The 17736-nt window shown below is 38.8% G+C and overlaps 1 protein-coding gene across 1 annotated transcript in view; it reads left to right on the top strand.

The window, feature by feature from the left end:
• Window positions 1-17553, top strand: part of LOC124624605 (syntaxin-like) — a 70439-nt gene extending 52886 nt beyond the window's left edge. Inside the window, exons 8-9 of the mRNA XM_047149117.1 lie at window positions 16047-16169; window positions 16964-17553. Coding sequence (XP_047005073.1) covers window positions 16047-16169; window positions 16964-17017 — 177 coding nt within the window. The 3' untranslated portion in view covers window positions 17018-17553. The remainder of the gene's footprint in view (window positions 1-16046; window positions 16170-16963) is intronic.
• Window positions 17554-17736: the final 183 nt, after the last annotated feature.

Here is a 17736-nt window from a genome sequence, read left to right as displayed (position 1 = left end):
ACTTGAAATGAGTGAAATATACAAATTGTAAAGTTTGGTTGTTGGCATCAGTCTGTAAGACATAAAAAACTAAGAGTACCTTCCTAACAATTCATACAGGAGATTGGATGTTATGCAAAACTTTGTAACACATATTACACTATTTGTGCCATTTCTCAAAATGGACAGCTGAGGGTCTCTACCCACATTTTTTGCTGCCAACATGTGAATACTGGACACATCCTTCCAAAATGGTAGCCACAGATGTTCATAAACCACAAATACTGCATGGAGGTGAGTCCTCTTGTGAGAGAAGGAATTCATATGTTAAAGGGTAGTGCTTGATAAGTATGTAAATGAGAAGGGCTCAGTTTTCCCACTTGTCAGGTGAAGTTTGTCCCATGCTTCCAGTCACTTCTCATCCCAATTATACATGGGCCTGTGCCTTTCAGATCACAGTATATAAGAGCACTATCCATTGTGCACCTGCAGTTATTGTGCAGGCCTCCTTAGCTACCTAGTTTGTTCTCCATAATTCTTTTACTGACTGGTACCCAACAGGTTATCACCTCCTACTTGACAAACAAATTAAGGTACTTTGGATGAGAGGAGAAACAAAGAATTACTTACTGGATTGTAGTTTTATGGATCACTTGTGTTCTGTGCTTTTCTTCAACTACTTGGCACAGTTTCTTTTGTTCGAGTTATATGCCATATTTTATGATTAACCCTGTAACACAGACACTAATATCTATCAATACTGCAATTCATCGCTGAACACAATTTGATGCAATTCATCAGCAGTGCACGCTTTCTGGTCATGGCACCATTCCAAATTCAGATATTTGTGTTGTGCTGGTTATGGCAGCCTACACATGGGATGGTAATTCCATAGTCTGGCTGCTGCTAGTATCCAACCAATGGTGTGAGATAACACAGAATGTTGCAGGTAGTCCATTATTTGGATGGTAGGTACATGTGGAAATGGGCTAGGAGGTGCTAGGTGCACAATTTGGTGATCCTCCCCTGTGGTAAGCAGACATGGTCGACCGAAACCTTTATGGTGAGTATTCCAAAAGCCTCAAAAATGTGGGTATTGCACAATCTGACTACCCAGCCAAATGGAGACCCGCAATGAGGGGTCTCCTCTTTCAAACATTGTCAGGTACTGATCATACTCTATCACATGAGTATGCAGTATTTTCATGTCCTTCACAGTGATCACTCAACATCTGAAGCTGTTCATGGCCCTAATATACTCTGCCATGCCTTGTAACAACACTAAAACTGTCTGGTGGTAGTACTACCTGTCACAGAGAATTGCAACTCTAATAATCATTCACATACCTACCAATAGCACTTATGTGTATGAAGTTACATTGACGTCTGACTACGTCATTTGGGTACTTAACTTTTTTTTCAGGCAGTATATATCACTCTTCTTAGCAGTGTGAGTATTCAACTGAGACTATATTCCTGTGTCTTTCTTTGTAAATGAACATCTGAAAACAGATCTTACCATTTCTGCTTTTGCTTAGGATATTAACTTTGGTATCACTGGCAATTCTTACATGTGATCAAAATTTCTTATTATTTTGTGACACATCTTTCAGTAACGTTCTGCTACACTAGTGATTGAAGGCTTTATGCATTGCCCTTTTGACAGCCAAATGTGTTACATTCTGCATCTCTCTATCTATAGGCCAATGCTTTGTTTCATGCCTCTTCTGTGTTAGTCAATGTTCCTTTGTAAGTCTCCTTACAATGTATACCATGGGGTATCTCATCCAATATGAACTGATCTTCATGTACATACCTATCTATTATTTAGTCAACTATTCTTCTAAATTTGAGCCACAGTTCCTCCACATTCTCAAGTCTAGAGCTACAGGTTTGTATGATGCCACTTCCTACTTATACAGTGTTCTGAATATATAAATGTTTCTACTTGTTTCAGTTGCCCTTTGTGTTTTGGTAATCGTGCTTGCTGCAGCTGTCCCATGGTCATGGTGGGTATCCTCCAAGAGGTTATCTCAATTTGGCGTTATTAATGCCAATAGGTTAGGTTAGGTTAGTGATTATTGTCCCGTCGACAACGAGGTCATTAGAGACGGAGCGCAAGCTCGGGTTAGGGAAGGATTGGGAAGGAAATCGGCCGTGCCCTTTCAAAGGAACCATCCCGGCATTTGCCTGAAACGATTTAGGAAAATCACGGAAAACCTAAATCAGGATGGGTGGAGACGGGATTGAACCGTCGTCCTCCCGAATGCAAGTCCAGTGTGCTACCACTGCGCCACCTCGCTCGGTATTATTAATGCCAATATATTTCTCTCATGAGTAGGTGTCCAAATTATCTATTCTAGGTAGTTTTCAAACAAAGCATTTAACATTGTTTTGTAGGATGTGTCATCACACTTACCACTCATAAAACTGTATGTATTCCAAACAATTGTTGGATGAGTTAAGTCTCATTCAATGATGACAATGCAATTACGGAACATACATACTAGCAAGCTGAGGTTTCCTCTTAGTTTTCAGCTAAATTGGGGAATGGATCTGGTGGCTGGTAGAAGGATCCAATCACAAATTTATATTCACCCTTGATACTGAGTCTTGCCCAAACCATCTTGCATGCAGCTTCAGTGCCTATATTCCTTAAATTGAGCTACTTTTCTATTGCAAGAAATATTCCACCCCCATTTCTCATTTAAAATGAGCACCTCATCCGTGCCCTAAATTCCCAAGGGATGTTGACCAGCTGCCATGTCACCCTTTGCCATATCAATGTGGTATGGATGGGTATGAGTCAGCAAACCAGTCTCCCAGCCATTTTGCCAAATTTTCAGACCTTGGAGATGCTTCTTCTCAATCAAGTAGCTCTTCAATTGTCATCATGAGCTTGAGTGCATCCTTACCACTCTTTCCATCAAAGAAAATCCTTGGCAGTACTGATAATCAAACCCAAGTCCTCCACCTGACAGCTAACTTTGCTGACCACTCATCTACAGAGGGACTCCATTTACAATTAGTTTATCCTTTTGTATGCATTTAGACTTGCCCTAAAATTTCACTGCTCTCAATTATTTTTAGTCATGTTTCTGTATCTAGCATTATATAAGCTCCACTGCTTCTTAGAAATGGTTCAAATTCTGTCACTTTGTTGTGAATGCTTCATTAGTTAACCATTAGTACTTTAATAGTCTCACGTGTTTGGGAGGGGGGGGGGGGGGCATTTCTTTGGACCTTAGATGAATACTTCACTGTCTTGACAGGAACAAATATTATGTAACCTAAAAATTCCCTTTATGCATCCCACACACAGTTACCTGGGCAGCAGCCTTTGATGTGCACTGCTCCTTAGCCATTTATTGGGAACTCTACAGGGTGTTCCACAAGTCACGATCAGAAATGTTTAATGTTATTGTATTGAAACATGAAGCAACATGAAAGCAAACAGGAACATGAAACAACTCCCCATCTCTAGCAGAAATTGTATTTAACAGAAAATGATACATGCAAGAATGGAATAACACAGAAACAAGTGCTCTTACATATTTCAAATTCTCTCTGTATACTGAAAACCATTCTCAGCACAGAGTTGGATTTGATGCCATGTGCTCCTGCTTACTCAGTGCAGCATTTTGGGAAGGATCATTCTCTGGGGAACTGGTAATCTTTTCTTTCATCTCTTCAGCAGAAGCCATTGAATTGCACAAATCTTTTTTATTGCTGCACATTGTTAAGTGTGGCCTTCTGGGTGGCCATATGAGAGGACTTCCGCAACCAATCCATAATGGAAACTGGTTGTTCAACTAGTCTCGAACAGGAGCTCAATAGTGTCCAGGCACATCATCACGTTGCATAACAATATCATCCAGCATGCTAACTTTGTTGAGTTCAAGTAACAGCCAATGAGATTATGTCTGGAGGTACACTGCCCTTCACAGAAATAAAGCCCAATGGTAAGGTCACTGGTAACATTGGCCCATAGCACAACATTACGAGGATGTTGGTAAATTTCTTCACAATAAGGGTTGTCTTTTGCCCAGAGTTAAACATTTCAAGTCTGGGAGCTAAGATACAAATCACATTTATCTGTCATCATAACCTTACAGCAAACCACTAACGTTGGGGAAGTTGGAATGTAACCTTGAGGTTGGTTATCATGTGGTGCACTCATTATGAAATCTGTCAAGTGTGTCAACTTTACCTTTGAAATAATTTTCGGTTACCGTTCTTGAAGTTAACTGCTGTAGTGGACCTGCTATTCAGTGCCACTAAACCACGTCATGTGATTTCCTCTACTTTTGCAGTTGGGGCAAATGCTGAAAGACAGCTATGATCTCTTTGAGCTACTGAAATGCTGTAATCAGGTTTGTGAGAATTCTACTGTGCTGAAATGACGTAATTAGGTTTTTGAGAATCCTTCTGTATTATTACGGCAATGTTTCTGCAGTACATTTACTTTTACAATGACAGGTGACACATATCACTCATAATTTGTAGTTCACAATAGACTGCAACATGTATTTGTTAAGTTTCGCCTTGTCAGAGTGCGGAGCCGCTGGCTTGTGCACCCCACTGCACATTATGTTCATTCAATTCATTTCAGTTATTGTTATTTCATTATTTTTCTCTCAAAGTCATTTAAGACAGAATCCAATCTTATTTTTAAAATAAGTCTTCATTGAGTAATTCTATTTGTTTTCACAAAGGATAGAAGTACATCTAACAAACTTTGTTCAAAATATTTGTCTCCAACTGATCATTTATTTGCTTATTACATTCTGTTATACATTAAATAATTTTTCCATTTTGCATTTTATTGCTCCCTTTGCATGGGATTACTATGGATATTGTTTCCTTTTTATACAGAAGAGCACAGTAAATAGTTGAACTGCTTAATCAGGCTGTATCGTGGTTACCGAAATGTAACTTTCTTCCTTTTCACTCTTAAATTATTTATCACAGGAGCAAAAGTTTCTCAAATCTATTGAGACTGAAAAATGATTAGGTTTACTTTTACCACAAGGAGTTACATGCTGACATTTAAATTCACAACATTCTCTCCAAGCTCAAATCTCAGATTTCTGATAAGTCAGACTCGTGCAGAAATGTGAATGCATAGAATCATCTGTGCCTGGATAAGTCTATTAGCCTTTTAACTGTTTTGGAGAACAATCCAACAATGTGACTAACAGTTATTGTAAGAGCAGTGCTTACATCTCATTGTGTGGGCACACACAGCGTACATATTTTTTCGCTCTTCTAAGCGAGTGTCCCTATATTCATGCCTTTATGTAAAAAAAGAAAATTAAAAAAATTAATGGTTCAGGTCATTCCTTTCCAGCAGTTCTAATTGTAGGCCACCACTTCCAAGAGTCCGCCTACCCTTGACCTCACCAATACCTACACAAAATCGTGTACAACCCTGCTTAAATCTTTAACAGCATGCACAGTGTCCGACCCTTATTCTCACAATTACAAAGTTTCTCTATTAACATATCAACTCTACCCAGTTATTCCAACATGTTTCCTGACTTCACCTTTTGTAGCTTCTACTTATGTTTCTTGCGATGTTATAAATTTTAGTTTTCTTGGGATATACTTACTTTTACATTTCTTTACTATCAAAGCGGTCAATTCCACCAACCCAAAACACCATGCAAAAGAGCAATTTGAAATACATGAATGCATTTATTTTTCATTTCTTAAGTTGCATACTTTCAGTGTAAGCTGGAAGTTCTCCCGGAATTTCTATAGAGAGTAACTCTTTGTTCTTATACTGTATTTACTCTTCTCCACAATTACATGACACATCTACTTAATGTCTCATTAATGCTTTAATAACTGTTGCCTTTTTACTGGATTATCAAATCATTTATCCAATAGTACTTGCTCTTCAGAGATAACTTGAGTCTTCTATATTAGTTTTGCTCCTCATCTGTCAAATGCTTCATCAGCTATGACAGCGAGATAATTTGCTCCACAAACTATCTGTTTTTTTTTATTTTATTTTTTTTTTTTTTTTTTTGTTTTTTTTTTGCTTGCATGTTAGCACATCATACTTGCCTTAAATTTTTTTCAATGTCCATCCACTCTCCCCTTTTCATTATGTGGCTAACACATGTATTTCCACAAACATTTTGTCTTCATCAATGTATTGGGTATTTGTTTTGTCACCATATGTATGTTGCTGCCTCATGCTATCCTATGTTAGTAAGTTGCAATTAGCGCAGAGTGGTCTGTAGAAAGGTAGGGTTCAGCAATATAAATGTCTGAATGTAGAAAGATGGATGACACAATAAATTTCTTTAAGATTGTCAACACTGTATAACATTTCTCATAATCCATTCCATGATCTGCAAGAAATAAAGTTTTGACAAAATAATTGTTTGTCTCTTTCTTCATATTTAAACTGAAATAATATGATGTAATTAATACACTCCAGGGATAACACAGTGTTCATGTGTTATGCTCGCAGCTCCAGAAATTGACTTTAATTCATTTACTCTAACAGCTGACTCTTAATGCCTGAAGGTGCTGCTTACTTTACTCATCACATATTTAAAAAAAAAAAGTCTCCTTTAGCTTTGACTAAATGTTAAACAAAGAAGTAATAATGCCAGAGAGCCTCAAGTAAGTAATGAAATTAAAGCAATATGAAAATAAAGTATTTCCATAACGAACAATGGAAACTCCAGGTATCAACAATGTAGGAAAAGATATATTGCTTCTTACCATAAAGATAACAAACTAAGTTGCAGACAGGCACAACTAAAAACACATACACATAAGCTTTAGGCCTCAGCATTCATTGGAGAAAGATGAAGGCTGAGGCTGAAAGCTTATGTATTGTGTCTTAATTGTGCCTAACTACAACTTAGTTTGTTATCTTTATGGTAAGCAGCAATCAGTTTTTTCCTACATTGTTGATTTTTCCCATGACACTCAAAAAAGAAATGAATTCTCTACTTTTTGAGTGGCATGGTGATATTGCATCTGTAATGGTCAATATCTCTCTTAGATTAATTACTACAACCTCTTTCTGCGTTGGGAGAATAGATACATCTTAGATCTTTATCTTTACATGCTGCATTAAACAATACGCATATTATTAGCACATACTGCACATCTATGTAATATAGAATACCTAATCCAACACAGAGTCCATTAGCAACAATCTCAGCTGTTTCAACAGACAGTGAAAGACATAACAACTTCATGTATTCATAACTAACATTCTATTAATATATGCGTTCATATTCATACGCTGGCTGGACTCAAACTTATGATCACTATATACTGCAGTATTTCCACTTGTAATCCAACTTTCCTGAAGCACATTGTATTTTAAACCCAAATCTGTTGCGAGTACTCATTACAGATTAATTTTTTTGGACATTTTATACTCTAATATATTCCCTAGAACAACAAATTTCAGTATTCCCCAAAGAATTGATGGTAGCAATAGTAAACTCAACCTTCTCCTGTACTTTTTATAGGCTCTTGTAAAGATTCTTCCAAACTAGTTAAAATGTTCAGGGCACCAATCACTTCATAAAATTCTTTATTTTGTTCTTGTATTTCTATCCATTCTTCTGTATCTGAGATTTAATTATTTAACATCTTAGGTTCTTAGTGTACCCCTTTAAACTGCATTCACTTCATTTCCTATCAGCTTACAGTGTTTATTTACATTGTCTGTAAATCCACACGCAAATTTAATATTATTGGTGGTTGGTTGGTTTGGGGTAGGAGACCAGAGAGCGTGGTCATCGGTCTCATCGGATTAGGGAAGGATGGGGAAGGAAGTCGGCCGTGCCCTTTCAGAGGAACCATTCCGGCATTTGCCTGGAGGGATTTAGGTTGTTGTTGTTGTGGTCTTCAGTCCTGAGACTGGTTTGATGCAGCTCTCCATGCTACTCTATCCTGTGCAAGCTTCTTCATCTCCCAGTACCTACTGCAACCTACATCCTTCTGAATCTGCTTAGTGTATTCATCTCTTGGTCTCCCTCTACGATTTTTACCCTCCACGCTGCCCTCCAATGCTAAATTTGTGATCCCTTGATGCCTCAAAACATGTCCTACCAACCGATCCCTTCTTCTAGTCAAGTTGTGCCACAAACTTCTCTTCTCCCCAATCCTATTCAATACCTCCTCATTAGTTACGCGATCTACCCACCTTATCTTCAGCATTCTTCTGTAGCACCACATTTCGAAAGCTTCTATTCTCTTCTTGTCCAAACTGGTTATCGTCCATGTTTCACTTCCATACATGGCTACACTCCATACAAATACTTTCCGAAACGACTTCCTGACACTTAAATCTATACTCGATGTAAACAAATTTCTCTTCTTCAGAAACGATTTCCTTGCCATTGCCAGTCTACATTTTATATCCTCTCTACTTCGACCATCATCAGTTATTTTACTCCCTAAATAGCAAAACTCCTTTACTACTTTAAGTGTCTCATTTCCTAATCTAATCCCCTCAGCATCACCCGATTTAATTTGACTACATTCCATTATCCTTGTTTTGCTTTTGTTGATGTTCATCTTATACCCTCCTTTCAAGACACTGTCCATTCCGTTCAACTGCTCTTCCAAGTCCTTTGCTGTCTCTGACAGAATTACAATGTCATCGGCGAACCTCAAAGTTTTTATTTCTTCTCCATGGATTTTAATACCTACTCCGAATTTTTCTTTTGTTTCCTTTACTGCTTGCTCAATATACAGATTGAATAACATCGGGGAGAGGCTACAACCCTGTCTCACTCTCTTCACAACCACTGCTTCCCTTTCATACCCCTTGACTCTTACAACTGCCATCTGGTTTCTGTACAAATTGTAAATAGCCTTTCGCTCCCTGTATTTTACCCCTGCCACCTTCAGAATTTTAAAGAGAGTATTCCAGTTAACGTTGTCAAAAGCTTTCTCTAAGTCTACAAATGCTAGAAACGTAGGTTTGCCTTTTCTTAATCTTTCTTCTAAGATAAGTCGTAAGGTTAGTATTGCCTCACGTGTTCCAACATTTCTACGGAATCCAAACTGATCTTCCCCGAGGTCAGCTTCTACCAGTTTTTCCATTCGTCTGTAAAGAATTCGTGTTAGTATTTTGCAGCTGTGACTTATTAAACTGATTGTTCGGTAATTTTCACATCTGTCAACACCTGCTTTCTTTGGGATTGGAATTATTATATTCTTCTTGAAGTCTGTGGGTATTTCGCCTGTATCATACATCTTGCTCACCAGATGGTAGAGTTCTGTCATGACTGGCTCTCCCAAGGCCATCAGTAGTTCTAATGGAATGTTGTCTACTCCCGGGGCCTTGTTTCGACTCAGGTCTTTCAGTGCTCTGTCAAACTCTTCACGCAGTATCTTATCTCCCATTTCGTCTTCATCTACATCCTCTTCCATTTCCATAATATTGTCCTCAAGTACATCGCCCTTGTATAAACCCTCTACATACTCCTTCCACCTTTCTGCCTTCCCTTCTTTGCTTAGAACTGGGTTTCCATCTGAGCTCTTGATATTCATACAAGTCGTTCTCTTCTCTCCAAAGGCCTCTTTAATTTTCCTGTAGGCAGTATCTATCTTACCCCTAGTGAGACAAGCCTCTACATGCTTACATTTGTCCTCTAGCCATCCCTGCTTAGCCAGTTTGCACTTCCTGTCGATCTCATTTTTGAGACGTTTGTATTCCTTTTTGCCTGCTTCATTTACTGCATTTTTATATTTTCTCCTTTCATCAATTAAATTCAATATTTCAACTGTTACCCAAGGATTTCTATTAGCCCTCGTCTTTTTACCTACTTGATCCTCTGCTGCCTTCACTACTTCATCCCTCAGAGCTACCCATTCTTCTTCTACTGTATTTCTTTCCCCCATTCCTGTCAATTGTTCCCTTATGCTCTCCCTGAAACTCTCTACAACCTCTGGTTCTTTCAGTTTATCCAGGTCCCATCTCCTTAAATTCCCGCCTTTTTGCAGTTTCTTCATTTTTAATCTGCAGTTCATAACCAATAGATTATGGTCAGAATCCACATCTGCCCCTGGAAATGTCTTACAATTTAAAACCTGGTTCCTAAATCTCTGTCTTACCATTATGTAATCTATCTGATACCTTTTAGTATCTCCAGGTTTCTTCCAGGTATACAACCTTCTTTCATGATTCTTGAACCAAGTGTTAGCTATGATTAAGTTATGCTCTGTGCAAAATTCTACAAGGCGGCTTCCTCTTTCATTTCTTCCCCCCAATCCATATTCACCTACTATGTTTCCTTCTCTCCCTTTTCCTACTGATGAATTCCAGTCACCCATGACTATTAAATTTTCGTCTCCCTTCACTACCTGAATAATTTCTTTTATCTCGTCATACATTTCATCAATTTCTTCATCATCTGCAGAGCTAGTTGGCATATAAACTTGTACTACTGTAGTAGGCATGGGCTTTGTGTCTATCTTGGCCACAATAATGCGTTCACTATGCTGTTTGTAGTAGCTAACCCGCACTCCTATTTTTTTTTATTCATTATTAAACCTACTCCTGCATTACCCCTATTTGATTTTGTATTTATAACCCTGTAATCACCTGACCAAAAGTCTTGTTCCTCCTGCCACCGAACTTCACTAATTCCCACTATATCTAACTTTAACCTACCCATTTCCCTTTTTAAATTTTCTAACCTACCTGCCCGATTAAGGGATCTGACATTCCACGCTCCGATCCGTAGAATGCCAGTTTTCTTTCTCCTGATAACGACGTCCTCTTGAGTAGTCCCCGCCCGGAGATCAGAATGGGGGACTATTTTACCTCCGGAATATTTTACCCAAGAGGACGCCATCATCATCTAATCATACAGTAAAGCTGCATGTCCTCGGGAAAACTTACGGCTGTAGTTTCCCCTTGCTTTCAGCCGTTTGCAGTACCAGCACAGCAAGGCCGTTTTGGTTAATGTTACAAGGCCAGATCAGTCAATCATCCAGACTGTTGCCCCTGCAACTACTGAAAAGGCTGCTGCCCCTCTTCAGGAACCACATGTTTGTCTGGCCTCTCAACAGATACCCCTCCGTTGTGGTTGCACCTACGGTACGGCCATCTGTATCGCTGAGGCACGCAAGCCTCCCCACCAACGGCAAGGTCCATGGTTCATGGTTCATGGATTTAGGGAAATCACGGAAAACCTAAATCAGGATGGCCGGACCCGGGATTGAACCGTCGTCCTTCCGAATACGAGTCCAGTGTCTAACCACTGCGCCACCTCGCTCGCTTTAATATTATTGTTTCTAAACTAGAAATCCTGTCTACTTTTGTAGTTACCTCCTCCTCCCCTTGTCTGTTTAAATTTGACAGTGATTGACCTTTGATTGTAATGCTATTAGAGAAATCATCTAACTTCTCTATTTTTTTTTTTTAATTTCCCTAAAATTTCTAATAAATTACGTTCCATGTTGTGGGCAGTAACTGCCATACAGTACGGACAATAATGCCTTTATTTAGTAATGAGTAAATACTGCCAACAGGCCACTGTACTGAATAAGAGTGTTGTTGTATCAGTTGGCTGCTGCAGGGATGCCATCAGAGATTGCTGCTGCAACTTTAGTCTCAAAATCACAACGTTGAATTCTTCCAAATTCTCGATGAAATTTTTCTCTAGTCACTTGCTGGTGGTTATTTAAGCACATGAATATCTTTGTTATGGTCAACTAATATTCTTTCTTCAACTATTGAGGTCAGTCAACACTCATTTGGTTTTAATCAAATTAAATTTATTTCACCTCGATTAATCAAATCAATTTAAGCAACACCACTCTGTGTGTCTACTTATATCTTTTTTTATTACTGACTTAGGTTGCTCTAGGCATTGTGTTTCTTATTCTGTCAAAATTCATGATAAATCTTGTTTATTATCATGAATGCTCTCTTCTTTTAGCACTTCTAATTTGTGTCCTGCAATAGGATGTCAAAATAGAATGTAACCTTGTGGTTGGTTACGGTGAGATGCACTCCATACACAATCTGTCATTTGATTGAATGTGTGACAATTTTACCACCTAAATAAGTTTTGGCCACTGTTCTTAAAGTTAACTGCACTAGTGGAGCTGCTACACAGTGCCACTAAACCAAGTCATGTTACTTCTTTTCCTTTTGCAGTTGGGGAAGGTGCTGAAAGAGACTCTGGTGTATTTAAGCTATTGAAATGGCGTTATCAGATATGAGATAATTCTTCTCTACTATAATAGCAATATTCATTTTTACAATGATGAGCGATGAAGATCGCTCACAACAGATCGTAACACATATATGTTATGTTTTGACATTCGACAGCAAAGTCAGAATGACAGTTCTCAAGTATAACCCTTAACTGTTTGATCTTTTACATTCTTGCCAGCACGCTTTATCTCTGAGGCTTCCAAGGCACCACTGAGCTCCAACACCAAAACATAAGCAAGCCATCCCCATAACTGGAGATGTGGAATCGCCATTGTGTCTTGTCGATGTCTGGAGCTGGTGGTTTTTGCACCCCATCTGCACATGTGTTAAACTAAAGTGTGCATAGTGGGATGTTCCACACTTAAAAAATAATGTGTTATTCTGTAGAATCCCATGTTACACCAACTATTTGCACAAATAACATCACATACTGATTTCATAATCACTTAATTCATTGGTGCTGCCACATAGAAATGGACAGTAACTTCCCTTCTGAAGAATGACACATTGAGGTTCTGAGAATGTTCATCTCCAATTCCTTGTCGATTTTGCTGGTGAACAAAGCAATGATGCATTTAAGTATTCAGTGACCTCAATATCACTGTCATATTTCTTGGGTTTTTCACTGTGTAGTACATCTGCCACCAATCCAGTTGCAAATGCCTTTCTTTCCAATTTCTGAAGATCAGCCTCCACTGGGACATCTTCCTTGAAGCAAGTGACAGCAACATTGTAATTTGATGCATGGGAACTGAGTGACCTCTATCAGAAAACATACATACTATGGGCAGGCTACATTATTTTCAATTTAGAACACATTTCCAGGTCCATGTAACTGCAAAACTATATGTTACATTCGTTGAATAGTTTACAATTGTGACTCTGCTCAACCTTGGACAATTCTCAACCTTATGATACAAGTCAAGAAAGTTACAACCTAGCTTTTCACTGAACCTTCCAAGTATCTGGTCATAGCTTCCTATTCCACTCAGAAACTGTGTGGACACAATCAATTCTCAGGACAATGCTGCAGATTATGAGTGTTTTTTAAATTCTATGAGGAAAGCTGATTTTCTCAACCTTCTCTGCCATTTGATGGAATGAGGGAAGTACAACTGCAGAGCCAAGATGACATGCATAATTCATTCAACCATGTGTCATGAGCTACAGCTGGTTGCATTCTGCTCTTTCAATGGCTGCTGGCACTGCTTTTTCGACATGATGAATGAGGACCTCAGCCATGCAAACTGAGCAAACTTGTTCCTTTCATTCCTAGGTGCCATTTCCATAATGTTTACTGTTGTTTGCTGCATGTTTAAACTACCAATGATGAACTGATTTCCACCCTTTTTCATTGGCTTCATCCTCCACTCCCCCAAGCAACGTGGAATACAACAGGTGTCCCTACAGATGAAGTGTGTTGCACTGGCTCAGTATCAATTTCAGGTGGAGACAGCACATCAAACCCCTTACATTACCACTGATTCACCACTCACAGTCTAATTGTTGAGTTGTGATGGATCCTGTATTTCCTGGGGAGGAGACAGTATCCACAGGAGAGAACAGCACTTGAGTCACGTTTGACATCTCCCATACATGAATCCTGGTAGTTTGCAAAAGCACTATTCAATCACTGACAGCATGCAATGCAATTTCCAGCTGCTTATGAAGCGTAACTAACTGATGAGGTCATTGCAAAAGAGCTGCTGACACTCAGACTTCAAAATAGAGCTCTCTGGCATAAAGAACTAATTGTAGATACACTGTCATCCCCTTTAGGACATAGAGAATTCGAATATCATTTTTAATCAAATTTTTTACTGCTAACATTTGATCGACTTTCTTTAGAAATATAGCTCTCCTCTAGCCATTTTTACTAGCTACTAACTGCTCTTCCCAAAGCACAAATATAAAGAGCTGTGTATTACACTGAAATCAGTATAGTTATTATTATGTTTCTGTTAAATGGTTTGCAAGTTTACGTCACCATTTTGTACTGCAATTACATACATTATACACACATCAAAAAAGTATTGCATCATCTTGCTACCAATAGTTCCAGAACCTGAACATAACATTGGAATAGAGATCAACATAAACATCATTTCCACCCTTGTTATTACTCATTAAATCCACACACTGCATATTGTACCACCATACAGCAAGACCTTCAGAGGTGGTGGTCCAGATTGCTGCACACACCAGTAACTCTAATACCCAGTGGATACCCAGTGGCATGTCCTCTTGCATTGATGCATGCCTGTAATCATCGTGGCATACTATCCACAAGTTCATCAATGCACTGTTGGTCCAGATTGTACCACTACTCAACGCCGATTCGGCATAGATCCCTCAGAGTGGCTAGTGGGTAACATCATCCATAAACAGCCCTTTTCAACCTATCCCAGGCATGTTCGATAGGGTTCATTTCTGGAGAACATGCTGGCCACTTTAGTTGAGCGATGTCATTATCCTGAAGGAAGTCATTCACAAAATGAGCATCATAGGGTAGCGAATTGTCATCCATGAAAATGAATGCCTGGCCAATATGCTGCCAATGTGGTTGCATTATCGGTCAGAGGATGGCCTTCACATATCGTACAGCCATTATGGCACCTTCCATGACCACCAGCGGTGGACATCGGCCCCACATAATGCCACCCCAAAACATTAGGGAACCTCCAGCATGCTGCACTTGCTGGACCGTGTGTCTCAGGCATTGAGCCTGACTGGGCTGCCTCCAAACCTGTCTCCAATGATTGTCTGGTTGAAGGCATATGTGACACTCATCAGGGAAGAGAATATGATGCCAATCCTGAGCAGTCCATTGGACATGTTTTTGGGCCCATCTGTACTGCGCTGCATGGTGTCATGGTTGTAAAGATGGACCTTGCCATGGACACTGGGAGTGAAGTTGGGCATCATGCAGCCTATTGCGCACAGTTTGAGTCATGGCACAATGTCCTGTGGCTGCATGAAAAGCATTATTCAACACGGTGACAATGCTGTCAGGGTACCTTTGAGCCATAATCTGTAGGTAGTGGTCATCCACTGCAGTAGTAACCCTTGGGCAGCCTGAGCAAGGCATGTCATCGACAGTTCCTGTCTCTCTGTCTCCCCTCCATGTCTGAAAAACATCGATTTAGTTCACTCCGAGATGGCTGGACACTTCCCTCATTGAGAGCCCTTCCTTGGCACTAAGTAACAATGCGGATGCAATCAAACTGCAGTATTGACCATCTAGGCATGGTTGAACTACAGAAAACATGAGCCGTGTACCTCCTTCCTGGTGGAATAACTGGAACTGATCAGCTGACGGACCCCCTCCGTCTAATAGGCACTGCTCGTGCATGGTTGTTTGTGTCTTTGGGCGGGTTTCATGACATCTCTGAACAGTCAAAGGGACTGTGTCTATGATACGATATCCACAGTCAACATCTACCTTCAGGAGTTCTGGGAACCAGAGTGATGCGAAACTTTTTTTGGGGTGTATATATCTCACTATATTCAAGTTTTCCCCCCCTTAAGTGATCTCACTCTTGTTTCAAGTATGTACTGTATAATTTCCATTCAGTTATATTTCACAGCAAGGAGTTTTTCTTAATGATTGTTTTCAGGGACAATTGTTTCCCTTTTAACAAATACCTATTTTATCCTATTACCATAACTGTGCGGTTTTTTCTCCTCTGTATTTTTATCCTATGATAAATTTTGGAATTGTTCTGGTATTTTATATGTCTTCAATATTCTGAGCAGAGCAATGCCCCAAGCAGACTCCTAACAGATAAGAAACATTTAAAGAAAATATTGTTTCCTTTCCATATGAACTAATAATAATTTGTAATTTCAGGGTGCAACTATTGACTGTATTGAATACTTTGTGTTGCATGCGGAGGACAATACTGAGAACGCAAAGCGAAGAATGCAGAAATTAAAGAAAAAAAAGAAAAAAAGAAGAAACTTAATGTGCAAGGTATTTATTATAGTGCTGTTTCCTCATTTTCAAATACTTGCAGTAATTTTTTAAACTGTGAGGAGGTAATATCATCATCCATTTTCTACATGAACTCCCAAGTAACTGAACAAAAGTTGTTAAATAATTGACTGAAAGTAAGCAGTTTAATTCTACTACTGAAAAGAAGATTACACACTTCTTGTAATTATATCTTTCTCTCTGTTAGCTTGTGCTGAGCGTCTGATGTGAACTGCATCAGCACATGCTAAAGATTAGACAGAGGTGAGGACAAGGTCTTCATATACTGGATATCTCCAAGAATTCAAACTACATATTTTCTTTGTTACAATTAATTTCATCAAAATTCAAACTGTAAAAGATTGTAATCTATTAGATCATTTAAATACTCAGAGCTTTCTTTCCAATGTGAAAGCATTACAAGAGCAGAAACAGACACATATTATAAAGTAAAAAAATGGAACACAACAGAGTGTATGTTTAAGTTATAAGAGGAAGTGTTGATTTTAATGTCTTGTCAACAGTGCAGTTATTAGAAATGGTGCACTTTCTTAATAAGACAAGATGGGGAAAAAAATCAGCCATGCCACACTCAAGGAAAACATGAGGGCATTCACTAAAAAGGTTTAGCCAAATATAAATCTGAACCTTATTCCTCCTGAATACTTCTGTAAAGTTCTAACTCCGAGGCATTTATAACCTGTTGTTGAAAGTAATATGTTACTTTCACTGACTTGAATATTTACAATGTCTTATTTTCTAATGATAACTGAATTCAAGAACTTTTGTTACAGGTTATAGCTGGAGCAATAATAGTCTTCATCATCGTCATACTGATACTAGTATGATACCAGAGGTCTCACTGCCAAGATTCTCATAATAATCTCTATCAGTAGTTTACACAAAACAATGGAAATGCCAGGATGGAATAATGACAGTATTATCAAAAGGATAGATTGCTACTCACTGTATAACAGAGATGCTGAGTTGCAGACAGGCACAACAAAAAGACTATTAAACATTTAAGCTTTCAGCCAGAAGGCTTTATTTGAGGGGGAACTCAAACACATATAACCACTGTCTCTGGGTGCAGGACCAGTCTGGCACAGGCAGCCAGAAGCCAGAGCCAGTGGTCGTGTGTGTGTGTGTGTGTGTGTGTGTGTGTGTGTGTGTGTGTGTGTGTGTGTGTGTGTGTGTGTGTGTTGTGTTGTCTTTTTAGAAGAAGGCCTCCTGGCCAAAAGCTTACATGTTTAGCAATCTTTTCGTCGTGCCTGTCTTTGAATCAATGTCGCTGCTATATGATGAGTAGCAATCTATCAACAGTTTTATAAATAAATGTTCACGCCTACCTGTGATAAATTGCCACCTATGTAAAAGAACTTGAATTTAGCAAATAAAAATTACTTAATCACTTTTGTTGTTTGGAATGTTTATATAATAAATAATAATGATTTATTGAACATCATCTAGTTTCACTTATGCCCAAAAGTGCCAAACATGACAGTTTTTAGATAAATAGCCTAGTTATTCTTTTTAACAACCCGTGAACTTAATTTTCAGTTTGCAT

This window comes from Schistocerca americana, chromosome 1 (assembly GCF_021461395.2).
Source record: "Schistocerca americana isolate TAMUIC-IGC-003095 chromosome 1, iqSchAmer2.1, whole genome shotgun sequence".
NCBI lineage: Eukaryota > Metazoa > Arthropoda > Insecta > Orthoptera > Acrididae > Schistocerca > Schistocerca americana.
This window is presented reverse-complemented; position numbering and strand designations above follow the sequence as displayed.